Source organism: Ictidomys tridecemlineatus, chromosome 1 (genome assembly GCF_052094955.1).
Source record: "Ictidomys tridecemlineatus isolate mIctTri1 chromosome 1, mIctTri1.hap1, whole genome shotgun sequence".
NCBI classification, from domain to species: domain Eukaryota; kingdom Metazoa; phylum Chordata; class Mammalia; order Rodentia; family Sciuridae; genus Ictidomys; species Ictidomys tridecemlineatus.
This window is the reverse complement of record NC_135477.1, coordinates 16,569,698-16,597,022: the sequence shown is the minus strand read 5'-3', so window position 1 is coordinate 16,597,022 and position 27,325 is coordinate 16,569,698. Positions and strand designations below refer to the sequence as shown.

At 43.5% G+C, this 27,325-nt stretch overlaps 1 protein-coding gene across 5 annotated transcripts in view; it reads left to right on the top strand.

Moving 5' to 3' along the window:
• The first annotated feature begins 3,546 nt into the window (after positions 1-3,546).
• Positions 3,547-27,325, top strand: part of Acsl5 (acyl-CoA synthetase long chain family member 5) — a 41,101-nt gene continuing 17,322 nt past the window's right edge. The window contains exons 1-7 of one of the 5 annotated variants that reach the window (XM_040272550.2): positions 18,257-18,345; positions 18,776-18,871; positions 19,804-19,859; positions 20,032-20,216; positions 22,544-22,652; positions 26,620-26,684; positions 26,800-26,901. In XM_040272550.2, the coding sequence (XP_040128484.1) occupies positions 20,061-20,216; positions 22,544-22,652; positions 26,620-26,684; positions 26,800-26,901 (432 nt within the window). In that variant the 5' untranslated portion in view covers positions 18,257-18,345; positions 18,776-18,871; positions 19,804-19,859; positions 20,032-20,060. Of the gene's footprint in view, positions 3,711-5,147; positions 5,866-18,256; positions 18,346-18,775; positions 18,872-19,803; positions 19,860-20,031; positions 20,217-22,543; positions 22,653-26,619; positions 26,685-26,799; positions 26,902-27,325 lie in introns of those variants that run through there. The other 4 variants (XM_040272553.2, XM_013356583.4, XM_040272551.2 and 1 more) reach the window with 4 other exon arrangements.

The following is a 27,325-nucleotide window of genomic DNA, read 5'->3' as shown; positions in this document are numbered from 1 at the left end:
CAATTATGGCACCCTTGTTGAGAGAGAGTTCAAGGAACTTTGCCCCTTCCTTTTCATATCTCAGTGGAAGGATAAGCGTCGGAGTCAGCCCTGCCATGTGGGAAGCTAAAGGTCAGTTCACGGCAGTGTTACTTTTACCCACTTCATGTGGCCACAACCTCTGCCCTGATGTTCAGCAAACCCCAGGGAGGGCCATCTCACCTCCCCTCTTTTTGATCCAACATGAAGAGATTCTAGGGCTCTGCTTCTCCTTCCTCTTGGGCCACACTGCCTGACGTGGATCAGCCATCAACACAGCCTTGAATCCTTCCTAAATCAGTGTCCCCCACACCACACCCGATGTCCCAGCTACTGCGATGTCTTGTGCTTTCCCTTTGCTTGTCCCAGCTCTCTTCTCTGTCCTCACCTGCAATGATCCCCGTCATTTTTTTTGTTCTGTAATCTGAATCCAATGAAAAAAACTCTAAAGCAGAGAATCTAGAGGTTTAAGGTGAATCCTTTAGATTCCTAGGGTGGATTCTTAAGGAGAAATTTCATTTTCCTTTATAATGACCTCATTGGTTCAACATTTTCTAGAATCTGGAAATTGCCTCTAAAACTCTAAAATCTGTTTTTGTTTTTGGGTTTTTTTTTTTTTTGCCTCTAAAATCTTTAAATAACACTAGGATTTATTCTCCCAGCCTGCTCTGTAACAACTCTACTCCATAAAGAATGTCACTTCGGGGGGAACAAGATAAAAATCACTTGCTTTTCCAAAATAGCCTGGAATTATCAAGAAATTCTCCTTGACCCTACCACCCTTACCACCACCATCACCCCATTACCAAGTTATAGGACCTCTAAAGAGTGACAGAACCTCACTGGGCTTCCACTTTCTCATTTTCACAATCTGTAACCACCATCTGATTGAGTGTGATGCTTCTCTCAGGGCCTGGCTCCCACCAGCCACTGAAGGTTTGGCTGTCGAAGGTATTGTCCCCACTAACACCTCACAGGTGTGCTGAGAGTCAGGAAGAGTTTAATGAACTGGAAGGAGCTGTGTGGTGTATGTCAGTCGGCTTGCTTATATTGTCTGTCTTTCCCTGCTTTCAAAACCTATAGGAAACCTGTTTTTTTTGTTTTGTTTTGTTTTTGGATTCTAAAGATCTGCCAGCCCCTATCGCAAGAGGTATCTTGGCTACCTCCAGGCTATGTTACAAGACTCTGGAATGTGAGCCTCTAGTATTCTGGAACCATTGTGTATGGAATGTGGCTCAAGGGGGAGAGGGTGTACTGCCCTTCCAAGCAGCTTGCCGTAGGAGGGTGTCAGAATGGAGGCTGTTGGTCAGACACCCCACACCTCAGGCACATCACTTGCAAATGACCTAAGAAAAAGGAGGCTTGCACTTTTTAGAGGTTATAGAATGCTCAAATTGAAAGGGAATTTAAAAAAAAAATATTGGATTCTAAATATATGTAATTGGGAGAAAGGAGGGAGGAACCAAGCATGTCGAAAAGAAGTGTGATGGAAAAAGTGGCTTTTGAAGAGAAGCACCGCAGGACACAATGGCTTATGGAACCGAGGCACAGCCTGCTGGGACGCTGCAGACCTGGGCTCAGGACTCGCCTCTCCCACTGTCAGTGCAGCATTGCAGCCAACTGCTTCTCCTATAGGAGTCTTGGGTACCCTTAAGAATGAAGTGAAGACTGTTAGGTCAAGTGACATGCCTGACACCCATACCCACCTAGTTGTGATACTATATGGCTTTGGTTTATATTTACGTAGAGGAGAAACAGGTCCGTGAATGACTGTACTTCTTCCTGGTGCCAAATCATTACTCTAGGACTCAGCCCGCTGACTGGCCTCGATAGTACCTCTCTCCTTCAGCATATAATAAATTCCACTGTATGTCAAGTTGTCCTCTCAACTACAGGGTCACTATAGCCAAATCTACCCCAAACACAATCCCCTTTGACATTTCAGTAGTTGGGCCCATTTAAGGCAGAGTAGCAGCGTGGAACAATGATGCTCCTGGTGGGGACCCAGTGTGGCCCCCAGAATAACAATACCCTCTTACCTGGCATTGTTTGAAATGCAGATTCTCAGGCCCTGACTCAAACCTGCTGAACCAGAAACTGACACCAGCCTAGCAAACTTTGTTGTAACAAGCCCTCCTGGGCACTGTGACACTCACTGCAGTTTGGGAGCCACTGGCTTGGTGCATCTTGCTCTCTGGAAAATATGGTGCCAGAAAGTGTCTGGGGGTTGTGACTTTACACAACCTGGCAACAGTCCAATCCAGTGGTGCTCAGACCCCCAGTGCCCATAGAACTTCATTGTCTTCAGTCACTTCTTAGAAGCCCTTTCCTTTTTGGTATGAGGGTCTGGGGTGACCTTTGACAGTAATGCACTGGAGAGCTGAATAATCTGGCCTAAGACCTTTGTGTTCATATGCTAGTCGCTCCTTGCAGGAGTTCACAGGAAGTGGTATTGTCTTCTGACTTAGATATTGGCCACCTGACCAAAGATAGTAAGAGGAAACCTAATGCAGCACCCTCCAAATTTCTGCAGGCCTGGTACACAGAGTGCTCAGGCTTTGGAGGCCTGCAGGGGGTTAGATGTACAGTGATCAACAGGGCAGCACCATAGAGGGACAAAGGCACCTCAGTGGTTGTAGCTCCTCATCAGGGACTGGGTTGACTACTACCTGGTTGTGTGATTTCAGTGACTTCTTGCACCTGAAAAGACCTCACTGACCACCTGTATAAGAGAGGGTGCACTTGGTCTGCAGGGTTTATTTCATCTCCAGGCGGTGTTTCTGTTTTGTATGGATGCCTTGTGATCCTAATGACTTTGGATTTGAGACTAGTGACTAGTGACTTCCACATGGAAAAAGGAAGAAGGATAAAATGCAGCATGAGGTGACAGCTATGCCACTTCATCCAGTGGCATTGCTAGGCCATGGGGGGTACAGGCTGTGCCCACGATTCTGTGCTCTCACGCTGAAACTTGTCTCCCAGTCTTCGCAAGAGACTTCAGACTGACTCAGCTTATTTGGTTGCCTCACAGATGTTCTCATCCTGCAGAGGACACTAGTCCCTCTAGGAAAAGGCTGATCTCCAAATGCAGACCTCGGCTCAGTCTGAATCTTAATAGTCTGAATCTTAATGGTAAAGCTGGAGCCAATTCAAGTGGCTTCTCTATTTTCTCTTACCCTAAACTCAAGGAGTACTTTTTTCCTCTTGTGATCTAGACCTTCCTCTTCCTATCATCTCATTCCCAAAGATTGTACCAGAAAAGCAAATGCAAAGCCTTGTTCACATCCTCCTCTTCCCCCAGAGTATGGGCTTTGCAAAAGGTATGTCTTGTTCAACTTTAGCTTTCTGAGCTGAAGGCTGTCATCTTCTTCTTCTTCTTTTTTTTTTTTCCTCTTAAGTCCATTGCATAACAATTCCTTGTTTTAACCGTTTGCCAAATTCTGCACTTCTGCCAGAAGTTACTACGAGTGTTTGAACAGGTAACTTCTACCTTTGGACCTCTGTTGCAACAGGTTCAAAGGTTCCAGGGAGCTTGTTGGACACTCTCAGGACAGGATACTCTGGCTTCAGATGTGACCCAGTCCCTGGAGCCGTGGAAAGGGAAGGGGCGGCTGAATGTGGTGCTGAACCAAGACAGCCAGCTGTGATTGGGAGCATTTCCTGGACCCGGGAAGGCAGAGTATTCCTACAAGGTAAGCTGGAACAATCCTACCTGCTCTGTTTTATGTCTCTGAGATAGTGAGGCTGCAGGGGACGTGGGGGAAGAAGATGGGACATGTGTCCATTCTCAGTTGTAAGACTCTTTTATCGTGTGAAATTACATTCAGTTGAGTAGTCATCTCTGCTGACTTGTGTGGAAAGCAAAGAAATAAAAAATCAATTAGAAAGGGGCAGAGACATCATGCGAGCAGCAGAAAGAATTGGGAGGGAACGTTAATTCCAGTAAGTGCACTAAAAGAGAATTAAAGCCTTTCGAGGTTAAAGACAAAACCAGGATGTGGGTTTCTTCATCTTCCATTCAGAAATTTCTGTCCCTGCCTGAGTAGAAGGGCTATTCGCCCAACTGCTGATGTTAGAGATTATCATTTGGAGGGGAGAAAGAGAAGGGACTCTGTGCAGACATGCTATTAAGTACAGGGGACCATCCTAAGGATGATAAAATAGGTCGTCTGTAAGGTCGATGGTGCCATCCCCATTTCATAGGCAGATTAAACATTTCTGGGTAGTGAGGTGGCACACAGCCTGGGCCACACAGCCAGGAGGTGGTGTAGCTTGGACTTGAGTCCTCATCAGTCTGTCTCTGTAGCCTGCTCCACGATGCAGAGCTCTTGGGTGTTGTCAAAACTTTCTTCTCTGGAATCTCCAGAGTATCACTCCTGTGTACAGAGGATTGGCTAGGAACACAGTGCTGACGAGACTGTGGAGAAACATGGACCTTTCTGAACTTGAGCACTCCATTTTGGAGGAAATCAATTTTGATTTTTTTTGTTTTTTTAATAAGGGCTTTTTCTTCTGCTGACCCTGAGTCCTGCCTCTGGATGGTAAAGGAAGACAGGCCTGGAGAGGAGCTCAGTGGTATCAGTGACTGAGGATTGACATTCACTCTGCTGTCCACTGCGCTCCTCTGGAGGAATCTGAGCTCCTGAAACTTAAGGGCAAATATTCCTCCAAGACAAAATGCCGCCAGACTGTCCTTTATCTTTCTCTCCTGTCCAAAAGGGGTTCCCGCGAGGCCAAGGGGCCAGACCTTATATTCTCTGAGATTGTAGCACGGAGCACCCTGGATTTTTCATCTGGGGCTTTAAGAACCTCCTCTCTGTTGAGAGTAAAAAAAAAAAAATCTAATCTAGCTTTAGTGTAGAGCAGGCTCCCACTGAACTTCCTGTGAGCCTTCCTGGAAGGATCAAGGCTGTGAAAAATGCTGCTTAATTCTGCAGTGTCTGTAAGGTCCCGTGGGGTGAGCAGGTGGGAAGGGATAGGGGAGCTTATTTCTGCTCCCACATCTGGGGATGGCAGCTCTGCTACCACAGCCTTAAGCAAATCAAAGGAGACTGCTACACAGCCTGGTAATACTGGGGAGTCAGAGAGGTGGCCAAGTGCACTTTTCACTTAAATTTGAAGGTGCAAGAGGCTGAGCCTATGTGTCAGAGGAAAAGGAACCATGTCAACTGAGTGGCTCCTTGCCCCCGTCATTCTTGCTTTGCTTGTTTATTTTGCAGGTTTTGTGGGAACAGCTTTGGGGACAGAGGCCAGCAACTCTGGGGTCTGGAGAGAGGGGTAACTTGGAGCAAGGGGTGATACCGTCTGGGGATGGATCTGCAGGCGGAGATCCCTGAAGCTGGACTTTTCTGTCTTGCAAATTTAGCAGGGACAACGTCACCTCCGCCTCTCTGACACTCGTTGTCGTCTGGGGGCACCTCCAATCGTTTTAATTTGGCTTTTCTGCCTTAGTTGAGAGACAGTCTCACGGGGGACAGGGTGGATTGCCGTTGATGCAAGCTGGCTTTGTTTCAGCCCTGAGGGGCTGGGGTTAAAGGCTTTGAAGACGAGCCAGGGTAACTTTGGCGGCTCCTCTCCTCCTGCTCAGAACGCTTCCACTTTCAGTTGTGAAAGCAAAAACCAGGAAGTGAAGTCCCGAGCACGTTAGAAAGCCGGCCATGGCCCCACGCAGAACGGCTCGGGACAGGGCAGACCTGGGGGTGCTCTGAGCCAGGCTGCCTGCCTGCATGGACGCTCTGGAGCCTCCCTGTCCCTGGAGGAACCAGGGCTGAGGGCACAGGACAGGAGGAAATTGGACCCAGGAGGCCCCGTTCGCTGGAAGCACTAAGACGCTGAGCCCTTCACAGGGTAAGGGGGACATCTAGGGGTGTGATCAGCAAGGGGTCCTGCGAGCATGTGGCAGGGGCATCCTGGCCCCCAACTCCAGCGAGGCAGCTTGGGCTCTGGGCTTGCTCTGTCCCACGTGCTTATCGCGCTCTCTTTAAGCCGCCTGTTTTCAGGAGGGGCGAGGGGAAGGGGAGTGGGGGGCATGGCCGAGACTTCCTCCTGCCCCTCTTTTGGTGGGCCTGAGCATCGGGCATGTCTCCCCTGTGGCGGGCTGGGGTCACCCTCATTTTTCATCAGCCTTTGACTCCCTCTCATGGTCGGAGCCGATGAATGGGACTACTGAGAGGGAAGAGACTGATGGCAGTTTCTGAACGAAGTTGGATTTCTTTTCAGGGGTAGGAACCACAGGTTAGACCTAAGATGAACTGGAAGAATCTTCAGGGAGTGAGTATTAGGAAGGGGCTTTGCAGTTAGACCTTAGTTACCCTCTGTGGGATATCAACCTGAAAACTCCAACATGTAGCTGGTTGGTATTCTATAAACAGAAGCACAGTGTTAAAAAGTAAAGAAAATAAATTATAATATATAATGAAAAATAAAATAATAAAAGGCTAATTTAGTATTAAAAAATAAAAGTGAAATAATTGATTTTGCTTGATCCCTCCCTCTATATTCTAGCATGGAGTCACTCTGGGGTGGGTCCCCTCTCAGTGACAGGTATTTGAGTATCACTTCTGGGCTTGGCATAGTGAAAGGAATAGTACCTAGATAGTGGTTGGTATGTGGTCAGGTGCTGATGGTAGGGTTGCTAGCAAAATTCCAAGGAGGCAGGCCCCAGATAAACATGCAGATCAATTTTTAAAAGGAAAAGGAACATTATCCAGATCAAATAAAATGTTTTAGCCAAGCATTTGGCTAGGTCCTGACCAAAAGAGTCTTCTCCAAGATCACATCATAATTTTCCAGGGCAAAGACACCTCCAATATCAGCAAAGCATTTTCTACCTAATGCAATGGAGTCACAGGTACCCAGTAGGTACACATACAGGCAATGTTTTGAGATGGATTGTTTAACCATATTTATGGTTAAAAAAGTAAAATGGTTCAGAGAGATGAAGCAACTTCCCTAAGGTCACATAGCAAGCAAGTTATCAAACTGTAACAGGCAAACTGATGCTAAAACATTGCTCTTTATCTGCTCACATACAAGGTTATCCTTCCTTCATATTTCCTAGCAATCTTTAAAAAATTTTTTAAAAATTTTCATGTGTGGTGACCTGGACACATTTACTCACATATTTGTTAAGTGTTTCAAGCTGACTTTTTTTTCTAGAACCATAAATATTACAACAACCGTTCATCCAACATTTTCTATGGGCAGCACCATACTTAGTGTTCTATGGGGTCTTTACCTTTTGATCTTCAAAACTGTCCTGTGAAAGTAGATACTTTATGTCCTAGGTGAGAAAAATGGGGCTTAGAAACAGACTCACACTTTGGCTCAGTTGGAGGTGGAATTTGAACTCTGGCTCATTTTGTTCCAAAGGTGATCTGCACCTTGATTACTAATGAGCCTAGTTTCGTGACAGGCTGAAGAATAAGAATCTGGAAGAAATAAATCTTTTGAAATCCTCTCATCTTAAGTCTATAGAGACAGAAAGTAGACTGGGCAGGGAGGGAGGAATGGAGAATGGAGAGTGACCGCTTATTGGTACAGGGTTTCCTTTGGGGGTGATGAAGCTACTGTGGAACTAGAGGATGTGGTGGTTGCCCCAGATTGTGAATGTACTAAATCCACTGAACTGTTCACCTTAAAATGGTTGATTTTGTTGTTGTTGTTGTTATGTAAATTAGAAAGAAAGAAATGAAGGAAGGAAAAAATAGAGGGAAGGAGGAAGAAAACAGGCCCCCTTTTGGGCAGGTGAGTTCCCAAACAAGGACTTGGCGATTTTTTAGAAACCTAGCATGCAATGCCTGCCCTGTCTGTCTCATAGGCCTGGCCAGCAGAAGTTGGGTGCAGCCAGAGATGACTCTTGGCCTGGTCGTACCCTGATCAGCAAGGCTGGCTCCAGCTGCCCAGGCAGCCATTAGGGTTCTCCGGATAGTCCACTGCAAAAGCGTCCAGGTCTGTTTCTTCTTTCCGTAACCTCACACCCTGTCATCAGAAATGGACTCTCTCATTTTCACAGGCCTGGCACTTCCTGGGTTCTTGATTCCTGATGGTTGAATCAATGAGTTTTTGGAGTTTGGAAGGACAGACAACCCACATACAGCAGTTACAGACCACGGTGTCAACCCTCTGAGCTGACCGTAGATCTCTTGTTCTTCTTTGGGTTGATCTATTCTAAGAGCCATGGGGTTTGAGTGGCTTGTGGGAGGATGCAGGAAAGGGAGGAAGGCGTGGCTCAGAGATAGGCCATGGCTCCTCCAAATAGAAGTGTTCTGTTTAAATAGAAATGAGGAGTTGTTTAGACCTTTGCACATAAGTGGAGTGACGACCATGCTCCTCTCTTAACTTCCGGAACATCTTCATAACAGAATATCTGATATTGACAAGGACTTGACAGTTAAGGTAAATGGAAGAGGGAAAAGAAAGCTACTCTTTACTGAGGACTAACCACGTGCTTGATAATATACCAGACACTATACACACTGTATCCCCTCTGTGTACCATTGAGGGACACTGGTGCTCAGTGACATCGAGTAACTATCCCCAAGTTCATGCACCTGGTATGTGATAGAGCTATGGCTCTGGTATCTGGAGAGGTGATGACCTTGACAGTTTGCCTCTGGAAAAGAGAATATTTGCACTAAACTCACTGCTTATACTTTGAGTAGTGATTCTTGACCATTGGTCTGGCCCAACTAGCATTTCGACGGATTCTGCAGAGAATCGAGGGGGAAAGGCCTCTTTTATAACCTCTTGCCTCATTCAGTCTTTACCCTGGCAGAGCTGACGGGGACCTAGCACTTTGTCCAGCCTATCTTTTTACAGACCATCTTATCAAATTCAGGGGACCTGTGATACTGGATCTCCTTGCCTTGGATCTCTCACAATCTGCTTGGTCAGCAAGAGGTCTGAGACGCCCTTTGGGGGTGTTCAACTGGACAAGGTTTTCCTCGGGGTGGGGCTGTTGGACTGTGGTTGGTTTGAAGTACAGTGGTGGATCAAGGTTGGTTGTGTCAAACTGAAAGCCAGAGGGACTTGTCACTTCCTATCATCACCCCATGGGTGGCTCCACCCCTATGCTAATGGCCTGAGTGGAGAGACCCTGGGTATTTGACTTAACCAGGGATGAATTAGTAAATATCACTCAGCTCAATTGGCCAACACTTGGCTCCCTCAAGTGTCTTGGTGTTTGCAATTCAAACTCACTCCAGGGTACAATGACCTCACCAGGCCCCAGATACTGTCTCATTCATTCATCCTTCTTGGGGGCTTCTTCTTTTTTTCTTTATCCCTTTCAACTAAAGACAGACCCTCCACCTCCATTAGAAATAACTCTTCACCAAATTTCCCACGTTTCCTCCCTTCATGCCTCTAGCCACATCTGAGTGCTTCCCTTCCTGTCCACCTCGGTTCAACCAACTCAATGGGATGACTGGTCTCTCCACAAAGGTGGATAAGACACAGACTACAGTTGGGAAAGATGATTGGGTGATAGTGATGCTGGTTGACATGGGTGTGATCATCATCTTGGATTGCGCCTGGAAAAGAGCCCGTTGGCTATAAAGCCAGGAGGTTGAGCACCACACATCCTTGAGGTTCTAGCATCCCATACAGCTATCTTAATCTACTCCCGCCTACATTGACCTCTCCCTTCTTCAAACTCATAAGCTCATCCCACACACTGATCCATCCTGGAAGTATATTTCCTGTTAAGATAGATCCAGAAGCCCCCAGAGTCGGGAGCTGTATATTCTGTCTGTCCCTCAACACGTGGCACAGTGCTGAACAGATAAGTCCGAGATTTTTGTTTGCCTGGTTGCATAAGTACATTGAAAGGGCAGAAGGTACATACGCCTCGTCACACACATATTTTTCAAGTCTACCGAGAGCTGCACAAACTGAGGTACATCCCACAGACCACTCATTGACATTATCTCCTGTGAGACTAGGGACTCCAAGTGTGCTTTCTCTAAGCTGCGCATGCTGCCTGGCACGTAGTAGGTGCTCTCGTGCCCAAGTGCATGCATTGTTGAGTGACCTCACTTAGGTGGAGCAGCTTAGTGCAGACCCTACTGGTGTGAAGCCCCTGTCTGTGGCATTCCTGAGGGAGATCCGGCTGTGTCCCCCTCTGAGTGTAGGAGCACATTGTGTTCCTTGTGGGATTGAGTTCTGCGACCAGTTTCCTCTAATGCGCTCCCTCCCTAGTTGCCTTTCTCTGAACTTTTGCCAGTGGTAAGCAAAGGGAGGAGGCGACGCAGTGGCCATGGGTTCCCACTGTACCTGGGGCTTTAGGCTAGGTGACTTGGAATCCAGAAGCTAGGACACCCTCAGCTGCTCAAGGGTTCACAGCACAGGGAGGCCTGTTGTCACAGAGGTGTCCACAGAATCACAGGACGCCTCGATGAGATCCAAACCCGAGGAAGATCTCATCCGGCTTCATCTTTCACAACCCTCCTGTGCTCTGGTTCCTGTCGCTTTTCCTGTGCCACTCAGCAGTAGAGAGATCACCCATGGCTGTGCTGGAGTTCCTGAGTGATTCATTATGGAGTGTCCGCTTGCAGCCAGGGAACCATCCCAAACTTAAATCTCACCCCTTCTCTGCCACTGTCTTACGAATTGGAGCTGTTGGGCTCAGCCTAGCAATTGGGCTACAAGAGAGAGATGTGGGAGGTTAATCACTTAGCTTTTCAATTTTCCTTTTAATTATTTAAACAATCAGAGTGCATTTCTCCATGGTATGGAAATGACTGCTCAGCTACCCGCTAGGGTTTTAACAGGGCTCCCTTTGGTATTGCTGTCTTCCTGCTCTGCCTGCAAGTGGAGTCTTTGTAGAAATGACAAGGAGGCCATTATCCCATCTGCCTGGGGACATGCTTGTCCCACAGGATGTGTGTGCTTCAGAGAAGGCTGGGAACCAGGGCCCTGGGTGAAGAGAGCAAACCTTTGCCTCATCACCTGATTAACATGTGGTGGTGGCCTAAGAGCCCAGGCACTGGTGAGTGGTTGGGAAGGTACAATCTATAGGTTCAAAGGTCAGGATGTTACACCAGCTTCTGTTCTCAGCTACTTGGAGTTAATGTCGAAAGATGCATGTTCAGGTCCCCTTTGACCTTATGACTCAAGCTTCACCTTTGCTCTGGTTCCTTATCTGCTAGAGAAATGAATGAAAAAGCTTTCCACCCCCAGAGCTGCTGTTTAGGCTGGATTGCTGCAGCTGGGATGTATTTTACACAATAGCTTGAGCACTTTGAAAGGTTGTATGTGGACTGTGGTGTGGGTCATGGTTCACATCAAATGCACCAACCAAGGTGGTGGAACTTTCTAAGTGATCTGTCTGAGTCAGAGGTAAGATAATATGGAGTTGAATTTATTATGGGTTGGTAAACAAAACATATTTCAGATTAAACAAGAATTAATATCAAGAGTTACTTTGATACTATCAAGAGTTACTTTTGTTAATAAGACCTTCTCGTAACTCCCTAATGAAAGCTCACCTACCTGCCGTGTCTCCAGTCCTTACTCTACCTTATTGCTGCTGTCCCATAATTCTCAAATAATAGAACTGGGGTTCAAGCTTGTTGTCAATCTTCTCCGTAGAAGATAATCCCATGCGGGCTGGCTTTTCACTGCTGTATTTTAGGCTCCAGGAATGATGCCTGATACACAGTCAAGCTCTTTTATATCTTTTGATTGAATACCCCAAACATTCTGAAAAATACATTCCTGATTTCTCTTCTTCCTTTTTTCTTTTCCTATGAGGATTATCCCTTCAGAAACACAAATGCATTCATGATTCATCACAATTGAGAGCATAACTGTATACAGTTGTCCACATATTTTTCCTTCCTACTTGGCAATAGATCCTGGAGCTCTTCTTCTGTCAGTACATATAAATCAATTTGCCTGCCAAGACTTCCATTATGTAGAAGGGTTATAATTTATTTGGTTTCCCACCTACAGGCAGGCTTTCCTAGGCCCTTGCAATTCCCAATAATCCTAGAGTTTTAATGATGACAAATGTCATAGCTAAGACCTGAGACCAGCTGCTATGTGTAGTTCTAAGCACTTCACACATACACGCATTCCTTAAGTCATAGTGGTGGCTTTATGAGGAAGATTTTATTATGGCCAGTTTGCAGATGAGAAACTACAGAGGTTAGGATATTTACCACTGGTTACCAGTAAGATGGTCAAGAAGGGTTTGAGCCCAACTACTCAGACTCAAGAGCCTACATCCTTAACAATATTTTATATATGGCACATGATGCATTTTACAGAGCTGATGTCTTTCTTCAGGATGAATTGATGGTAGAATCATTATGTTGTAGGGCATGCATTCTTAATTGTGGTAGATGCCAATGGGTACATCTCTAAGTGGCTGCACCACATTTATTATTCCCCAGTTAACATTGCACTGTTTCATCTCTGCTAATCTAATGGATAGGGTAAAGGCATTTCATTGAAATTTGCATTTTTAAAAACTGTAAGCAAACTTGAATGTCTTTCCCTAATTTTAAGTAGCTGGTTTTTTTTGTTTGTTTGTTTAACTTTCTGTTGATACCTTCTGCCTCTGTTTTATTGGATTATATTTTGTTTAAATTGACATCTAAGCATTCCTTATTAAGGAAATTAGCTTTTTTGCCTTTCTGGAACATTTGATATTTTTCCCAGTTCATCTTTTGACCTTATATCTGGTATCTTTTCTGCAAGGCAAATATTTTTTAAAACTCTTTGGTAATTAAACTCGCCAACATTTCCACTTCTAGAGTTTAGCTTTTATGTCTGTCTTGAATCTTCCCATACCAACATTATGGAAAAAAACCCTTTTCTCTGTTTTTTTGACCCCAAATATTTTTACAGTTTTTGTTGTTTTATATTTAAGTCTTTGATCCATCTCCCGCTTATGTTTGTTGCAGAAGTTAAGACCAAAAAATTTTTAATTTATTTTCTCTCTGAATTATTGGCCAGTTGTCTCAATACATTTATTTTTTAATTCAAAATGTAATTTGGTATATGGTAATAGTATCTACTAGGTGTACTTCAGGATTATCTTGCTAAATAGATTTGTCTATTCATGACCAATAGAAGTTTTTATATCTCTATAATAAATATGCAAATCAGGTGATGTTTGCTCATTTGCTACCTTCCAATTTCTATTATTTATTTTGACTCTCTTTGTTTCATTTTTCTTGGTGAATATCAGACTTATTTTTTTTTTGTTCCCAAGAAAATCCTATTGGTATAAATAAGAGTTACATCAAGTGTATGGGAGATGGGATGTGACTATTTCAGGTATGCCCTTCCATTTTTTCAAGCATTGTCATAGTTGTTTCAGACCTCAAGTTTTTTTTTTTTAATATAGGTTTTATACATTTGTTCTTATATACACTAATACGAACAGCATCTTTTCCATGATTTTCCAATGAGTTATTTGTATGAAATAGAGAAAAGCTATTGACACCCTGAGTGCTAGTTTCAGCACCTGGCCACCTTATTGAATTATCTCAGTCATTATACAAACAACATTAATTGCGCCTTATTTCCTTCTGGGGTTTTATCGGTTGCTTTGTTGTTATTTGATTTTACATTTGAAGTAGAATATGTGCCCACAGATTTTCATCTCAGCTCTGACTGAATGGCTCGTTGAGCTGTTTTCGATTTTTGAATGCTTTTAAATAGCCTGGGTATCTCTGATTCTCTTTCTTTGGGAATAAGAAAGAAATTCTGAGCAGGCTTTCTCTGACTTCATTTTGTGAAAAAGGATTACTGTCTGAAATCATGTTATCTTTTATTTCCCTGGTAGAAGATAACTACTTGTGATATAGGAAAGTAAGCTCATGTTAAGAAATGGTTTTTTAAAAAAGCTCTTGGCCCCCAGGCTCTGAGGAAACTGGGTGAAGGATCTTGCAACAGAACACATGCCTGGCTCACCTTCATTGCCCATGAAGGACAAGGTTATCAGGTCCTTCCAGGTATGCTCGGGATGCTATTGGCCTGCAACTTCCTGTTGACATTTTGCCATCCCTTTGTCCAGAAATATGGACTATGTGGCTGATGATTGAGATGCAAGACTAAGTTGATGGTGGCAGGATTTTAAGAAAAATAACAATGGAGGTTGGGTTAGATATGGAAGGCCCAGCCAAGAGAACCAAACTTTCATAAGCAGCCTCCTAACACCTAGTGTGGAAGAATGCGTGAATCACTAGGTATGAAAATTTAGGGACTCTGGTCTCCCTTTTAATGAGGTTTCTGTCACCAAAGGATGAGCTCACACATACAAGAAAGTAAAGAAACCAATTAAATCCAATGAGCTTGTGCCACTTTCTAGAAAGCAGTTTTTTAATGCTTATAATTATAATTTATCATTATTGCACAGAAAATAATTAGCTCTCCAGACCTAAAACAAAGATAATTTGCCTTGTTGTCTTTAGAATTCCAGAAACTCAGGAATGGTTTATTTCTTGGCTAGAACTTTCTGCCCATTTAATGATGCAGATAACTTCATTCTGGTTCTTCCAAGTCTGAAGAGGAAGTTTCATCCTGAGTGGTCTTTGATGTGTATTAGAAACACATTCTTTTCAGCATCTACTAATCATAAATCAATAAATACCTTGCCAAATATTGATTTAGGAGGACCCATCTCAGGATTGGCCAGAGTAACTATTTTTTTTTTTTGGGTGCATGGAATCAAACCCAGAGTGCATGTGCTCTACCACTGAGCCCCAGAGTGACTTTTGATGGTTTAAGATTTTGGAGTTTGCAGGTGAGGTAAAATGTGTTAAATTCAAGTATTTTAGAATGGACAAGTCTACACAGGTGCAGAGGCATGCACCTGTGATCCCAGCAACTGGGGAGGCTGAGGCAGGAAGATTCTAAGTTTGAGATTTTAGCCTGGGAAACATAGAGACCCTGTTTTGGGATTGGGGGTGGGACTTAAAAACATGGGGCTGGGTTTGTGGCTCTATGGTAAAAGTGCCCCTGGGGGTTTAAACCACAATACCACATAAAAGTTTTTTTGGGGGGTGAGTCCAATCTAGAATATTTATTATACAATCACTTATTAAAAGTTTATTACATGGCAGGCATGGCATAGGCATGTAAACAAAACAAACAATTAGAACATCAGTTCAGTAGGGATGATGGATGATAAGGAGAACAGGACTATTTCAGTGAATGATGTCATGGAGGAGAGAAAGCCAGTCTGTGATAGGCGTAGAAGAGGAAAGGGCAGCATTGATAGGGTGAGCAGAGAGCAAACCTCTGAGGAAGTGAGGTTTCAGGTGAGACCTCGCCCTATAAGAATGCACGACCATATCAGATCTGGGGAACAGTGTTCCAGGCAAAGAGATGGGAAAATACACAGACTCTGAGGTGAGTCTCTGAGTAGGATATCTATAGCAAAAATACCATCTATTTTTTTTAATGAGTGCATTATAGTTATATATAATAGTGGGGTTCAGTTTTGCATAATCATACATGCATGGAATATAATGTGCTCCATTTCAGTCCCCAGGACTTCCTCTTTCCCTCTTCCTCTTCCTGGTGCCCTCCCCCCCCCCCCGTTCCCCTGACACCCTTCCTCTATCTTACTTGTGTTCCTTCTATTTACCCTTTTTAAAAATTGATGTTCTATAGTTATACAGAAGGAAGGAATTCACCGCGGTGTATTCGTATATGTACATGGCAAAATTTGGTGAATTTCATTCCACAGTTTCTCCCTTTTCCCTCTCTCCTCCTCCCCATCAATTAGCACGATGGTCTCTAGTTCCATCTATTTGCCAGCAAATGCCATCATTTCATTCTTCTTTACGGCTGAGTCAAGTCTATTATGTTTATATACCACATATTCTTTATCTATTCATCTGTTGACAGGCCCCTGGGCTGGTTCCATGACTTAGCTTTTGTGAATGGCACTGCTACAAACGCTGGTATGCATAGATCATGATAGTGTGCTGACTTTCGTTCTTGTGGATAAATACCCAAGGAACGTACCATCTTTTAAAAGGACTGAGTTACCAAAAGAAATTCATTTTTAGCCTAGAGGGATAGTCTGAATAATTCATAGCAATAAACAGAGTTGGCCAAAAACTTGCATGGAAGAATGGAAAGGACCATTTCGGGACTTTGTTCAAAGAAAATGAAATTTAATGAAGAGAATGCTTCCCCAAACTCACAAAGGAGCAAAATCCAAAGCTGAATAGGGGATGGTCAAAATCTAGGTGGCAAGACTGATCTCAGAAGCCTGTGGGGAGGTGTGGAGGCGGAAGGTGTCCTCTGGCTGGCTTGGAAATAAAACATGCTAGGAGCCAGGAAATGAGTCACTCTGGCGATGGCCATCCATGCTCCGGAGAAGGCCCTGAGCTGCGCGTGGGCAAAGGCATGTTGCTACCAACACATCAAAAAGCTTTGCATTTGGGGTCCTCCTAATGTGCATCAAGTTCACTCAGCCATGTACGGAGACCGGGATGGGAGCTCCTAGACACAGCACAACAGAACTCTTTCCTCTTCTCTTTCCCACCATCACATTTCTCTCTTCCCCATTTTTCCCCCCAATGAAGCGTAACAATAAAGGGAAGAGGAAATGCCATCATACCAACTTCTGATAGAGGTTCCGTGGAGCCCAAGAACCAGAATTGTAATCTGAGTCACACAGGACACATGACAAGAGGGGCATGGCTTTCCTGCCTCATTTATTTAAGCAAATCTGGAAGTGTTCTAAGATTCTAAAGGTTAGAATGGTATCAGGGTGTCCCCATCCAGCAATGTTGTGACCTGTGGGTCCCACCTGCCCTCATGCCTTTACTTTCTCCCATTTAAACAGTGACAGAATCACGTGAAGTGGTTGAAAATCCTCTCTAGGGGCTGGAGTTGGGGCTCAATGGTAGAGCACTTGCCTAGCATGTGTGAGGCACTGGGTTCGATTCTTAGCACTGCATATAAAATAAAATAAATAAAATAAAGGTCCAACAAAATAAAAGTCCAAAAACTAAAAAAAAAATAATAATAATAATTAAAAAAAGAAAGAAAATCCTTTCTAGTGCTAGTGTCATAAGGTTAAAAATGTGGGACATTCAAAATAGGGAAAAGACAACCAAAGAATGGGAAAAAAAAAACATTGCAATATTCTGATAAGGTTCTAGTATCTGGAGTATAGAAAGGAATCTCACAAATCACAACAAAAAGACAATCCTCTTTTAAAGAAGCCAAAGAATTCAAATAGACATTTCTTCAAAGAACAGATACATTACAAGGGTAGTAAAATACTTCCAAATTCAATACTTTACACTGGTTAATTCTAGTATAATTCTAGTCCATGGATTTTTGTTTCACTTTTTTAAAAATGTTCATCTCCTCCTCAAATCAGATAACTGTTCAGCAATAGGAAACTGAGTAAGCTATCACAGTCGTGAAATAAATACAGCCTGCAAGATCTTCTACAAATAAAATCCCTTGCCGATATAGGCAAGTCCTTTCATTCTCATGAAACTGGGGTCTTGAAACTTGTAAATCTCTCCTTCCTTCATAATGCAGTGGTCCGTCTCGCTCTCTCTGTGGACAATAGGACCAAAGTCTGTGTAAAAGGAAGAGTCAAGAATTGACAGAACGTGGTCCAAATTAAACAGGGAGATATGTTCTTATTTATCTCCCAACTTTTAAAACTTGCCACTAGTTAAAATTGAGGTTTTACAATATTCAGTCCTCTGGGTTATCTAGGGGAAAAAAAAAAAAAACTGACAATGTGGTGACCCTGGCCCACATGACTATGTGGTAACAATCAGCTGAGATTGACAGCAGGTGCCCCCTTGAGACCAGTCAAGGATTCTCTGTCCTTTTTATCCCACTGGGTTACCTGCCAGGTTATTAGCCCTTCCTCCTCCCCTCTTACCCCCCCACCCCTTCACCACTAATGAAGAGAAGCTTCACCTTTAGAAGCTACTCTGAAGACCTTATGAAGTCCCCCCCGTTAAAATGTTAACTTTGCCATCTGGAGGAAAGGGCAGAAGTCCATGGTGCCACAACTTGTTCCCATAGCGGAGAAGAGGGGTACAGGTAAGGATCCCTTAATTGGCAGGTGGGACAGAGGCTGAGGGGAAAAGCCCGGATGATAAGATCTGGCCAGGCTGGTGGCAGTGTCCCAGCCTGTGGGGAGGGACGGGGGCCGGGTACAAAGCAGACTTCTCCTCTCCTTTGGCACTCCCTCTCACTCTGTCACAATTTACACTGGGGCTGTCCCCCTTCCCAGGTTGGAGTGGCCGGCCTAAAAATGGTGTCCTGTACGCTGTCTCCTGAGTGCTTTGCCTCCTAGAGTGCCACTCCACCCTACAAGTCCAGGTACCACAAAAACTCCCAGCTGTCCCATTCCTGCCCAGTGATCACAATAGTGCCCTTGTTATGTAACCCAGCACCCGGGAGTCCTTGCTTTTGTTTTGCCTTCTTTTTCTTCCCCCAAATGCAATGTGGAAGGAAACAAGGAGGTGGGGATTATCATCCCAGACTCTGGAAGTTTAGGTGTCCTTTACAAAATGGAAAGGGACTACCCAAAGTCAGGAAATAACCAATAAGGGGCAGAAAAATTCCTGCCCCATAAAATTTGTAGACCTAATAAGGCTTTTCTTAGTTTAGAGTGAAGTGTTTCCCTTTACAGAGAAGTTTCCAGATGCCAGGTAGTGGCAGCTTTCCCAAAGCTCTAAGGGCAGTTATGATCTTGATCTGATAAAACTTTTTATATTGGGCTTGTTTTGCTCTTCTGATTTTTGAGTAGGAATGTTTGGCCTCTTCTCTGAAATATTGTTCCACCAAGCGTTGTCGTGAACTTGAAGAATGCAAGTTGTGAACTTCATTTGCTGTCATCTGTAAGGTGCCAAATTCAGACTCCTTGAACACTGGGATTAGAATCTATCCGAACAATTAGTTGTAATGTTACAGATTTTACTAGAGAAGCCACAATGGGAAATAGTGTGTGGATTTGGACAAGTCACTTTATCCTTTGGGAGCTTCCATTTTTCTCTTCTGTGAAATAAAACTTCACAGCATTGACTGAATTAAATGAACTGAACCATGCAAAAGCCCCAGCCCAGTCCCTGGGCACAGTCAGTGCTCATTTGCTGCTATGCTTATCCTAACCAAGACTGAAAGTAATGAGGCAACAGCAGGGGTATATTCCTAGGACCTGCCCCAAAGTTAGTTCCTCCTATTGGAAGGGTTGGAAGCTGAACGTGGCTGGGAACTACAAGTTGGGTTGGGGAAGCTTCTGTGGATTTAGTTCCTTGAGACCTTTTCCTGTTCTAAATCTTCAGGGCTTGCCATTGAAGATTGTTGAGTCCATTTGCCAGCACCCTTTCTGAGTACTGGCTAATGTTTGCCTCGTGGAAAGCCGATTCCTTGGGGCTCCCCAGGGCAGAGGATATTGAACACAGAAAAGTGTAATGCTGTTGATCTCAGAGAACCTCTTGATGCTCAAAAAGAGAAAGCAATATGCAAGGCATATCTGGCAAACAGGAAACGTCTGTAGTGTAAAATGATTTATTTCTAAAACCTGTGACGTCACCTCTCTGGAGCTCTGCTCTTCTGTTTGCTTTATACCGGGGAAATCCAATGGGAAGAGTCCTCCTGACCCTCTATCGGGCTGGGCTGGGAAGGCTGCCTGGTGCACCCTCCTCTACCAGCTTATGTTGGGTCCAGCAGGCCTTCCCTGGGCTCTGTGGGCCAAAAGCAAAAGGGCAGTCATTTCTCAAAATTGCCTGGGAAATGATTAACTGGTTTCCTTTGATCCCTTCTGCCTTGTGCCAGGACAGTCAAGTGGCCCGGGGTGGAGAACACACTCTATTCTTTCCAACATTACTAAGGTAAATATTGGAAGCAAAGCCACTCGAGAGATCTAGCTCTATTTGGAGAATTTGAGTGTGTGTGTGCGTGTGTATGTGTGTGAAACTTCTGTAAACAGAAGTATTGAGTAAAAAAAAAAAAATACTGCCACTTCCTCTAACTTTTTCTTTCTCGCTATGTTTTTTTTTTAAGGTCTGAATTTCCTGCTGCTATTCACAAAGATGCTTTTTATCTTTAATTTTTTATTTTCTCCACTGCCAACCCCTGCACTGATCTGCCTCCTGACGTTCGGAGCTGCTATCTTCCTGTGGCTGATCAACAGACCCCAGCCAGTCTTACCTGTCATTGACTTGGATAATCAGTCTGTGGGAATCGAGGTAATTTTCCAGTCATCCTTATAGTTTGTCAACCTTAATCAAGCACAAACGACAATTCAAAACCTAGGGATAACTCACTCAGAAAGGGGACAGAGATTCGATGTAGCTTGGGAAAGTGAAGAGTTTACTGATCAACAGACAATCTACAAATTTAAATTTCTAATACTAGCACATTTCCTCTTGAAACAAAATGAAACCACAGCTTGATTGTGGGAGGCCAGTAATCTAGATCAAAAGCTGGCAAACTAGATCAAAGGCTGGCAAAATATAGCCCTTGGGCGAAATAGACCTTTTTTGTGAAACTGGCAATCCAAGAATAATTTTCACATGCTTAAAAGGATAAGTAAAAAAACAAGCAAAAAGGACAGATGATATATATTCCACTAAGGCCACCTTTTCATTAGCTAGCCATATAGGAGAAGTTCGCTGGTCATTGGTGTAGATGACGGAGCGGAAGGACATATTCATAGAAATGTCTTAAGAGTGGCAAAGAAGTCATTTCCTGGAGTTGATTCCAGCTTTGAGTTTAATATTCATTCTTCTTAACACTGGCAGAAGTTGAACTGGGCTCCTTCCCCAGGGCTTTCAGTAGGATACCTGGCTTTCTGCTCTATCTCTGAGCACATTGAAAGCTTCAAGGATATTGCCTTCATCTTTTCTGCCTTCTGCCTCTATGAATAGCATCGTCCATTTTTATCATACACCCTCTTCGGAGAAGAAAAAAAAAAATCATTCCCGTTCCTTTGCAGACTAACTCCTTCTGTTCTTTTGACAGTCTTCTTTCATCCACTCGGGAATCTTACTTCAAGGCTCCCCACCCCCATCTTCTGGTACATTTCCACGTTCGGGGTCTCATTGCCATCTCCCTACCCTGCTGCTTCAGGCTGCCCTCTCCCCTCAACCCTTCCCTTTCCCACCAGAGCACTTTAGGAGCAGTCTGCCGATTTCCTCTTCTGAACTTCACCCTGTCCCCAGACTGACCTTTTATCACTCTCATCTCCTCCGAAGAGCTCTGGGTCTTCCTAACCTACCCTCCAAAGTCAATGGCTCCTCTTTCATCCTTCCTCTCAATTGACTTGACGCTTCTTTCTTGCAACTCCTCCTCCTCACCTTCTATAATACTCTTCATGAGGTGTTTTCCAGACTCCAAGGAAGACTTCCTCTGCTACTGAGGCTCTTTCCCTTCCTCTTCCTAGGGTCTCCTTCTCAGCATGCCTTGACTCCTCTAAAGCAGAGGTTGGCAAACGTTCTGTAAGGGCCAGGCCATTTGGTAACTACTTAATGCTGCATTTAAGTACTTCACACTTTCCCGAGTGAAAGTATCAGACGACATGTAAATAAGTGAGCTTGGCTGTGTTCCAATAAAGCTTTATTTATAAAAGCAAATGGCAGGCCAGATTCAGCCCACAGATTGAAATCCGCCAATCCTTTCTCTAAGTCCTTATAGCTGAGAAAACATCTCCGCAATGACTTGAAAATGTTCCAAAAGACTGTGACACCTGCCTCTGACTTTCTAATTCCAATTCCATTGCTGCTCTGGTCACTCAAGCTCTGCACGACTCTATTGCACATCTCTTCCCGCATGCGTACCCGCACACGGCCTTGATCCTCAAGTTCCATCTGGTAGCTCTAGATGGGTCCCTCTCTGCTCCCTTTTTCTCCATCACCATGTTCTCTAGCTGCCCATCAGACTCTGCATGTGACTTTTTGGCCCTGATGTCTTAGTTCAGGTGTAATTTCACCCTGATTCATCTTTCCTCTTTCTCTCCTCTACCTTATGTGGAGAGAAAGACTGCATGTGACTGGTCAATGTCTAGTTATCCTCAAAGTCTCTATTAAAATATCCTTTCTTTTCTGTTACCTTTCTGCTTCATACAGAATTGTTTGTTTGTTTCCCAAATTGTGTGTGTGTTTTCATTACAACACGTACATTCCAATTTGTTTTTCCCTTCTTACCCAATTACATCCCCCAAACCCTGGTTTGTGGTAATCGAGGGGGAACCCTTTTGTCCTAACTCCCGTCTCCAGTGTTTGTGTGGTGCCTGGAACACATAGTATGCATTTAGTGCATGTTTGAACTTGGTGTGACTTTTTCTTAAAGATGCAAAACGATGCCTATCATCTTGCCTCTGCATTCACATACATGCTAGGGGTTACCAAAACATAATTGTGACAGTCTTTATTTAGATTATCAAAACATTGATTGAATGGTAAAGGGAACATTCCCATGACCTCAAAAATCAGCATTTATGTTCTCTTCAGTTCAATCCGTGAAGGTTTTGGAATGAGAGACCTGGACTTGGCCTCAATTCTGTCTTGTGTCTTAGGGAGGAGCACACAAATGTAGTTACCAGAACGACAATGAGCTGATGCGCTATTACTTCCCAGATGCCAAGACGGTGTATGAAATTTTCCAAAGAGGACTCGCTGTGTCTGGTAAGCCTGGAAGTCTGGCTTCACTTGGTGGGGTCTGAGGTGGACTCTACCTACCTTCTCCTTCCCTGTCTCACTTCTAAAACCCCAGCTATTTGGATGCCACAGTCCAAGTAGAATCGCAACGTATGAAGTACAGGCGACATTAGCAAAGGATCGGGATGTATGCTGGAAACAGTATAGGGCAGATGTGGGTTGAAACCCATTCTTTCATTTCCACCTGTATAACCTGGCACTTTGCTTCTCTGAATCTGTTCCTCATATAACACAGGAAGAAATCTTTCTGCCACACTGTCATTAAGGAATTGGAACAATGATGTGTCACTGTTCTGCTGAACTTGCCAGCACCTTACATTTGTTTAGGAATATGCTTTTCATGAACATATTTGCTTGCATTTGCACCTGGAATGTTTGAGTCAGGACTAGCTCTTAGGACTCCTGATTTCTCACCCGTCATTGATCCAATACAACGCTCCAGGCCCACACTGCCACTCTGAGTATCACAGAAAGCATTTTTTTTCTGGGCTTTCTTGGAAACAATACCAAATGGACTTTGATAAGTTTGTTTGGAGCAGATCAAGCCTTTATGTCTCTATCACTGCACACAATGCCAGGCACCCATGTTTCCTGGCTTACAGCTCTCGCTATACGTTTTTTCTTCTAGGTGACATTGTGCCAGGTATAGGTTGGCCTAGGGGGCCTCTTATCCCTCCTTTCCCATTTGCCTCTTAACTATGATTGTGACAATGTTAATAGCCAACTCCCATCAAGTGCTAACTATGCAATAGCAATAGGTACTACGCATGTATTATTTATTCAACCTTCCCTCAACTCTCAGGGTCAGCTACTGTCACCCCCATTTTTACAGATGAGGAAATGAAGACTCCAGAGTTTCTAGGGCATTCCTCAGATCATATAACTAAAAAAATGTTGGAGCTGATACTGAAACCTAAGTCTGTATGACTAAATTGTTCTACTTGAGGTCAGCTCTCAAGTATTTGATTAAAAAGTTACTCCTCCAGACGGTGAAAGTTTAATTGTAAAGAAAACTTCTATTGAAGGCTCCACAGGGGGCTACCCTTTGTATTCATTTCTTTGTTAGCAAATAACAAAACACAAACCAAACTGAACTTTCTTTCCTTCTCTGGCAACTGCAGATAGAAGATGGCTGAAATAGCAGGATTTCCTTTGGGACTCTCTGGTTTTATTCATTGAGCATGTGTTGTCATTTTAACCCAAAACAAGTCATTTAGCATGTGATATGTAGCACATGAGATACCTCATTTAGGTTTTTTTATTTTTTCAATGCTAAATTAAAATTAAAGCAGTAATAGTAAAATGGTTCTTAAGCCAGGTTTGGGGTTACATGCCTGTAATCCCAGCTACTCAGGAGGCTGGCAGGAAGATCCCAAGTTTGAGGCCAGCCTGGGCTATGTGAGGAGACCCAATCTCAAAATCAATCAATCAATTAATCAATGATTTCTTTTTTCTTTTTCTTTCTTTCCTTCTTTTTTCTTTCCAAACTATGTCTGTAAAGTATCTTATATAAGCAAGCATGAGAAGGGGTTTGGCTGCTTCCATAGAAAAATCATATTTCTGAGAAAAAAAAAAAAGAAAAAATGACACTTCTGGTTTCATCTAGGGCTGAATACAACCAGACAGAATATATTCTTTTAACTCCTAATTTATTTATGTTGAGAATCACCTGGGAATATTGTTAAATTAATATATCTTCTGATTTCACCTTGGTTCCACTGGTTCAGAATTCCACATGGTGAGACCTGACACTCCCCAGAGTGTGTTGAAAATACAAAGCTTCAGGGGAATTCTGTATATCAGAGTTTAAATCCTACTTAGCTTAGGGTGGCTACTTTGTCCACAAGTTGTGAGTGGGTGACGTTAATCAAAGGTTTATGCTGCCTGGTCAGGAGTTGGGCTAATGGGCTAAAGCTGACTAGGGCAGAGTTTAATGAGGACCTGAGTTGTTGCCCTTTGGAACCAATCATTTGACTTGCCCCTTGGGCAGGGGCCTCTCCTAGCATTTGCATTTATCAGGAAGCGATAGGAGATGTAGTCTACTTCTTCCATATGCATCAGCTCCACTGCTTACTGGGCAAGCCTGAGGAAGCTGCCCCAGTCCTTCATAATTCTTAGTACCCATTGGGGATGACAGTCACTGGGAAGACCCAAAGAGGGACCGTGCTTGGCATGCAGTAAACATTCAATAAACAGCAGCTCTCAGTCGTGACCAAGGTCAGGACAGACAAGCTCATTGATGGACCTCCAGAAGTGCACCCCCAGGGGGCGGTGGCTCTAAAGGGCTGGCTGGTCATGACTTGCCAGCTCAGGGAACAGAACAGCCTGAGACTTAACTTCCGGGGCCTTCAGGCAGCTGTTTAACAGGAAAAAAAAAAAAAAGTACCAATGTTTCCTGTGGACAGTCTCTTTATTCACTTTTTATATCTCTTTTATCAGAGTGGCTATCGCTTTCCTGCTTTCCTTCCTTTTTCCCTCCGTCACTTGGTGGAGAGATTCATTTATTTGCTTCTGAGTTCCTAGTAACCCTCCTCTGAAAGCTTCCGTTTGGCAAGACCTGAATTCCTCTCAGCAATTTGGCTAACTCCTCTTTTTAAAATTTCCTTCCCTTCTATTTTTCCATTAAGAACTTGGCCCCACGCCAATTTAGATGTGGCGGCTTCTCAGCCACCTACAGTGTTTCCATAGCCCAGTGCCACTGCACTGCCACTGCTGAGCTGGGCGAGTGGAGATAACTACTCTAGGAAGTAGATAGATGTTCCCAGATTTATTTTAAATTTAGATAAAACTGAGTAGCTGAGTTCAGAAGTTTAATTCTCTATCGTCAGTTCACTAACTTGTTAAATGATGCTTAGACTTTAACTTCTCAAACTGGTCAAACCAGAAAAACATTTTCAAAATATGTTATTTACTGTCTGTGAGTGGGTGATAAAACTTGATATGTCATTGGTGGGAGAAAAGTAAATGATCCTAACTACTCCACCAAGAAGTGTGATGCCAGGTGACAAAAGCCCCTCTCCTCTTCCCAACCCACTTATTTTATTCTGGGGGGACTGTTTTAAGGAAACATTCTAAATTTGAATTTATCAATTTGAAAATATTTGTTGTATTATCAAACTTGGAAATGACCTCTAAATACCCACAATGAGATAAAATCAGCAGAGCACTTCATCCAACTGACATTGAAATCTCTACAGAGAAGTAATGTGTGAACATTTATATCAAACCGGGAAAGAAAGGATACCAAATTATTCATTCCAAATATGCAAGTGAGCATAACTATAAGACTATGCAAAGGAACTGTGAAAGAAACTTATGGTATTTGTGTGATCATAATGAAGATTCACATTTGAATTGTTTCTGTATTTTTACAAACATATATATATATATGGGGGGGTGGTACTGGGGATTGAACTCAGGGCCACTCGACCACTGTGCCACCTCCCAGATCTGTTTTGTATTTTATTTAGAGAAAGAGTCTCACTGAGTCGCTTAGCGTCTTGCTTTTGCTGAGACTGGCTTTGAACTCACAATTGATCCTACTGCCTCAGACTCCAAAGCCACGGGGATTACAGGCATGTGCCACTGTGTCTGGCTACAAGCATATATTTCTTTTATTATAGGGAAACTCAATCCAAGATTATTCAATACTGGATGTTGATGTTCACTTGTAGACTTTTATTTGGCCACATTATGTGGACTAGGCCATATAGTATTACAAATGTTTTGTAATATTTCCTAATTGTTTTAAGCATAGGACTCTCTGCTTTTGATAAACAAGTACTCACTGCCTTTGAATTTCCTGGACATATAGAGAAGCTCAGATTCTTGCTGGAGTTATCCTTCATGCCTTCTCTCTTCTGGATTCCCCCTTTATCTTCTCTGGTCTAAGTCATCTGCAAATAGAGTTGATTTTTTTTAATGTTATTTTTAGACAATGGACCCTGCTTGGGATACAGAAAACCAAACCAGCCCTATAAGTGGCTATCCTACAAACAGGTGAGTCAGGCCCATGGTTTTAGAAAGATTGTTTTGCTCTTATATCCTGAGCTAATTTAGTCTTTTAATCTTGACCTCTTCTCTTTCTCTGTCTGCCCTCTCTTCTCTTTTGTAGGTATCTGATCGAGCAGAGTACCTGGGCTCCTGTCTCCTGCACAAAGGATATAAGCCAGCACCAGACCAGTTTGTTGGCATCTTTGCTCAGAATAGGCCAGAGGTAACTATGTTGAAACTGAACATAGCCTAATGCCACTGCTCCCCTGACTGAGCTGGATGAGTGGAGATAACTACTCTAGGAAGTAGATAGATGTTCCCAGATTTATTTTAAATTTAGATAAAACTGAGTAGCTGAGTTCAGAAGTTTAATTCTCTTATGGTCACTTAAAATAAAGAAAATTATTTTCCCCCAATGCAGCTTGGTCACTTGCTGATGGATCACCAAAACTATTTTAAAATTTTATACTGCTTATTCTTCTGTCTGAAAGAGCTATGACTCAGAGCCTCCTTAATTCCTGGTTGAATGCCCAGTGCCCTAGTCTGGGTGTTTGGACTTTTATTTCCTAGTTCAGCATGGATCATTTTAAATCAGTCTGATTCTTATATGAGGAAAATAAGGACATTATGAGGGACTGCCAAATCCA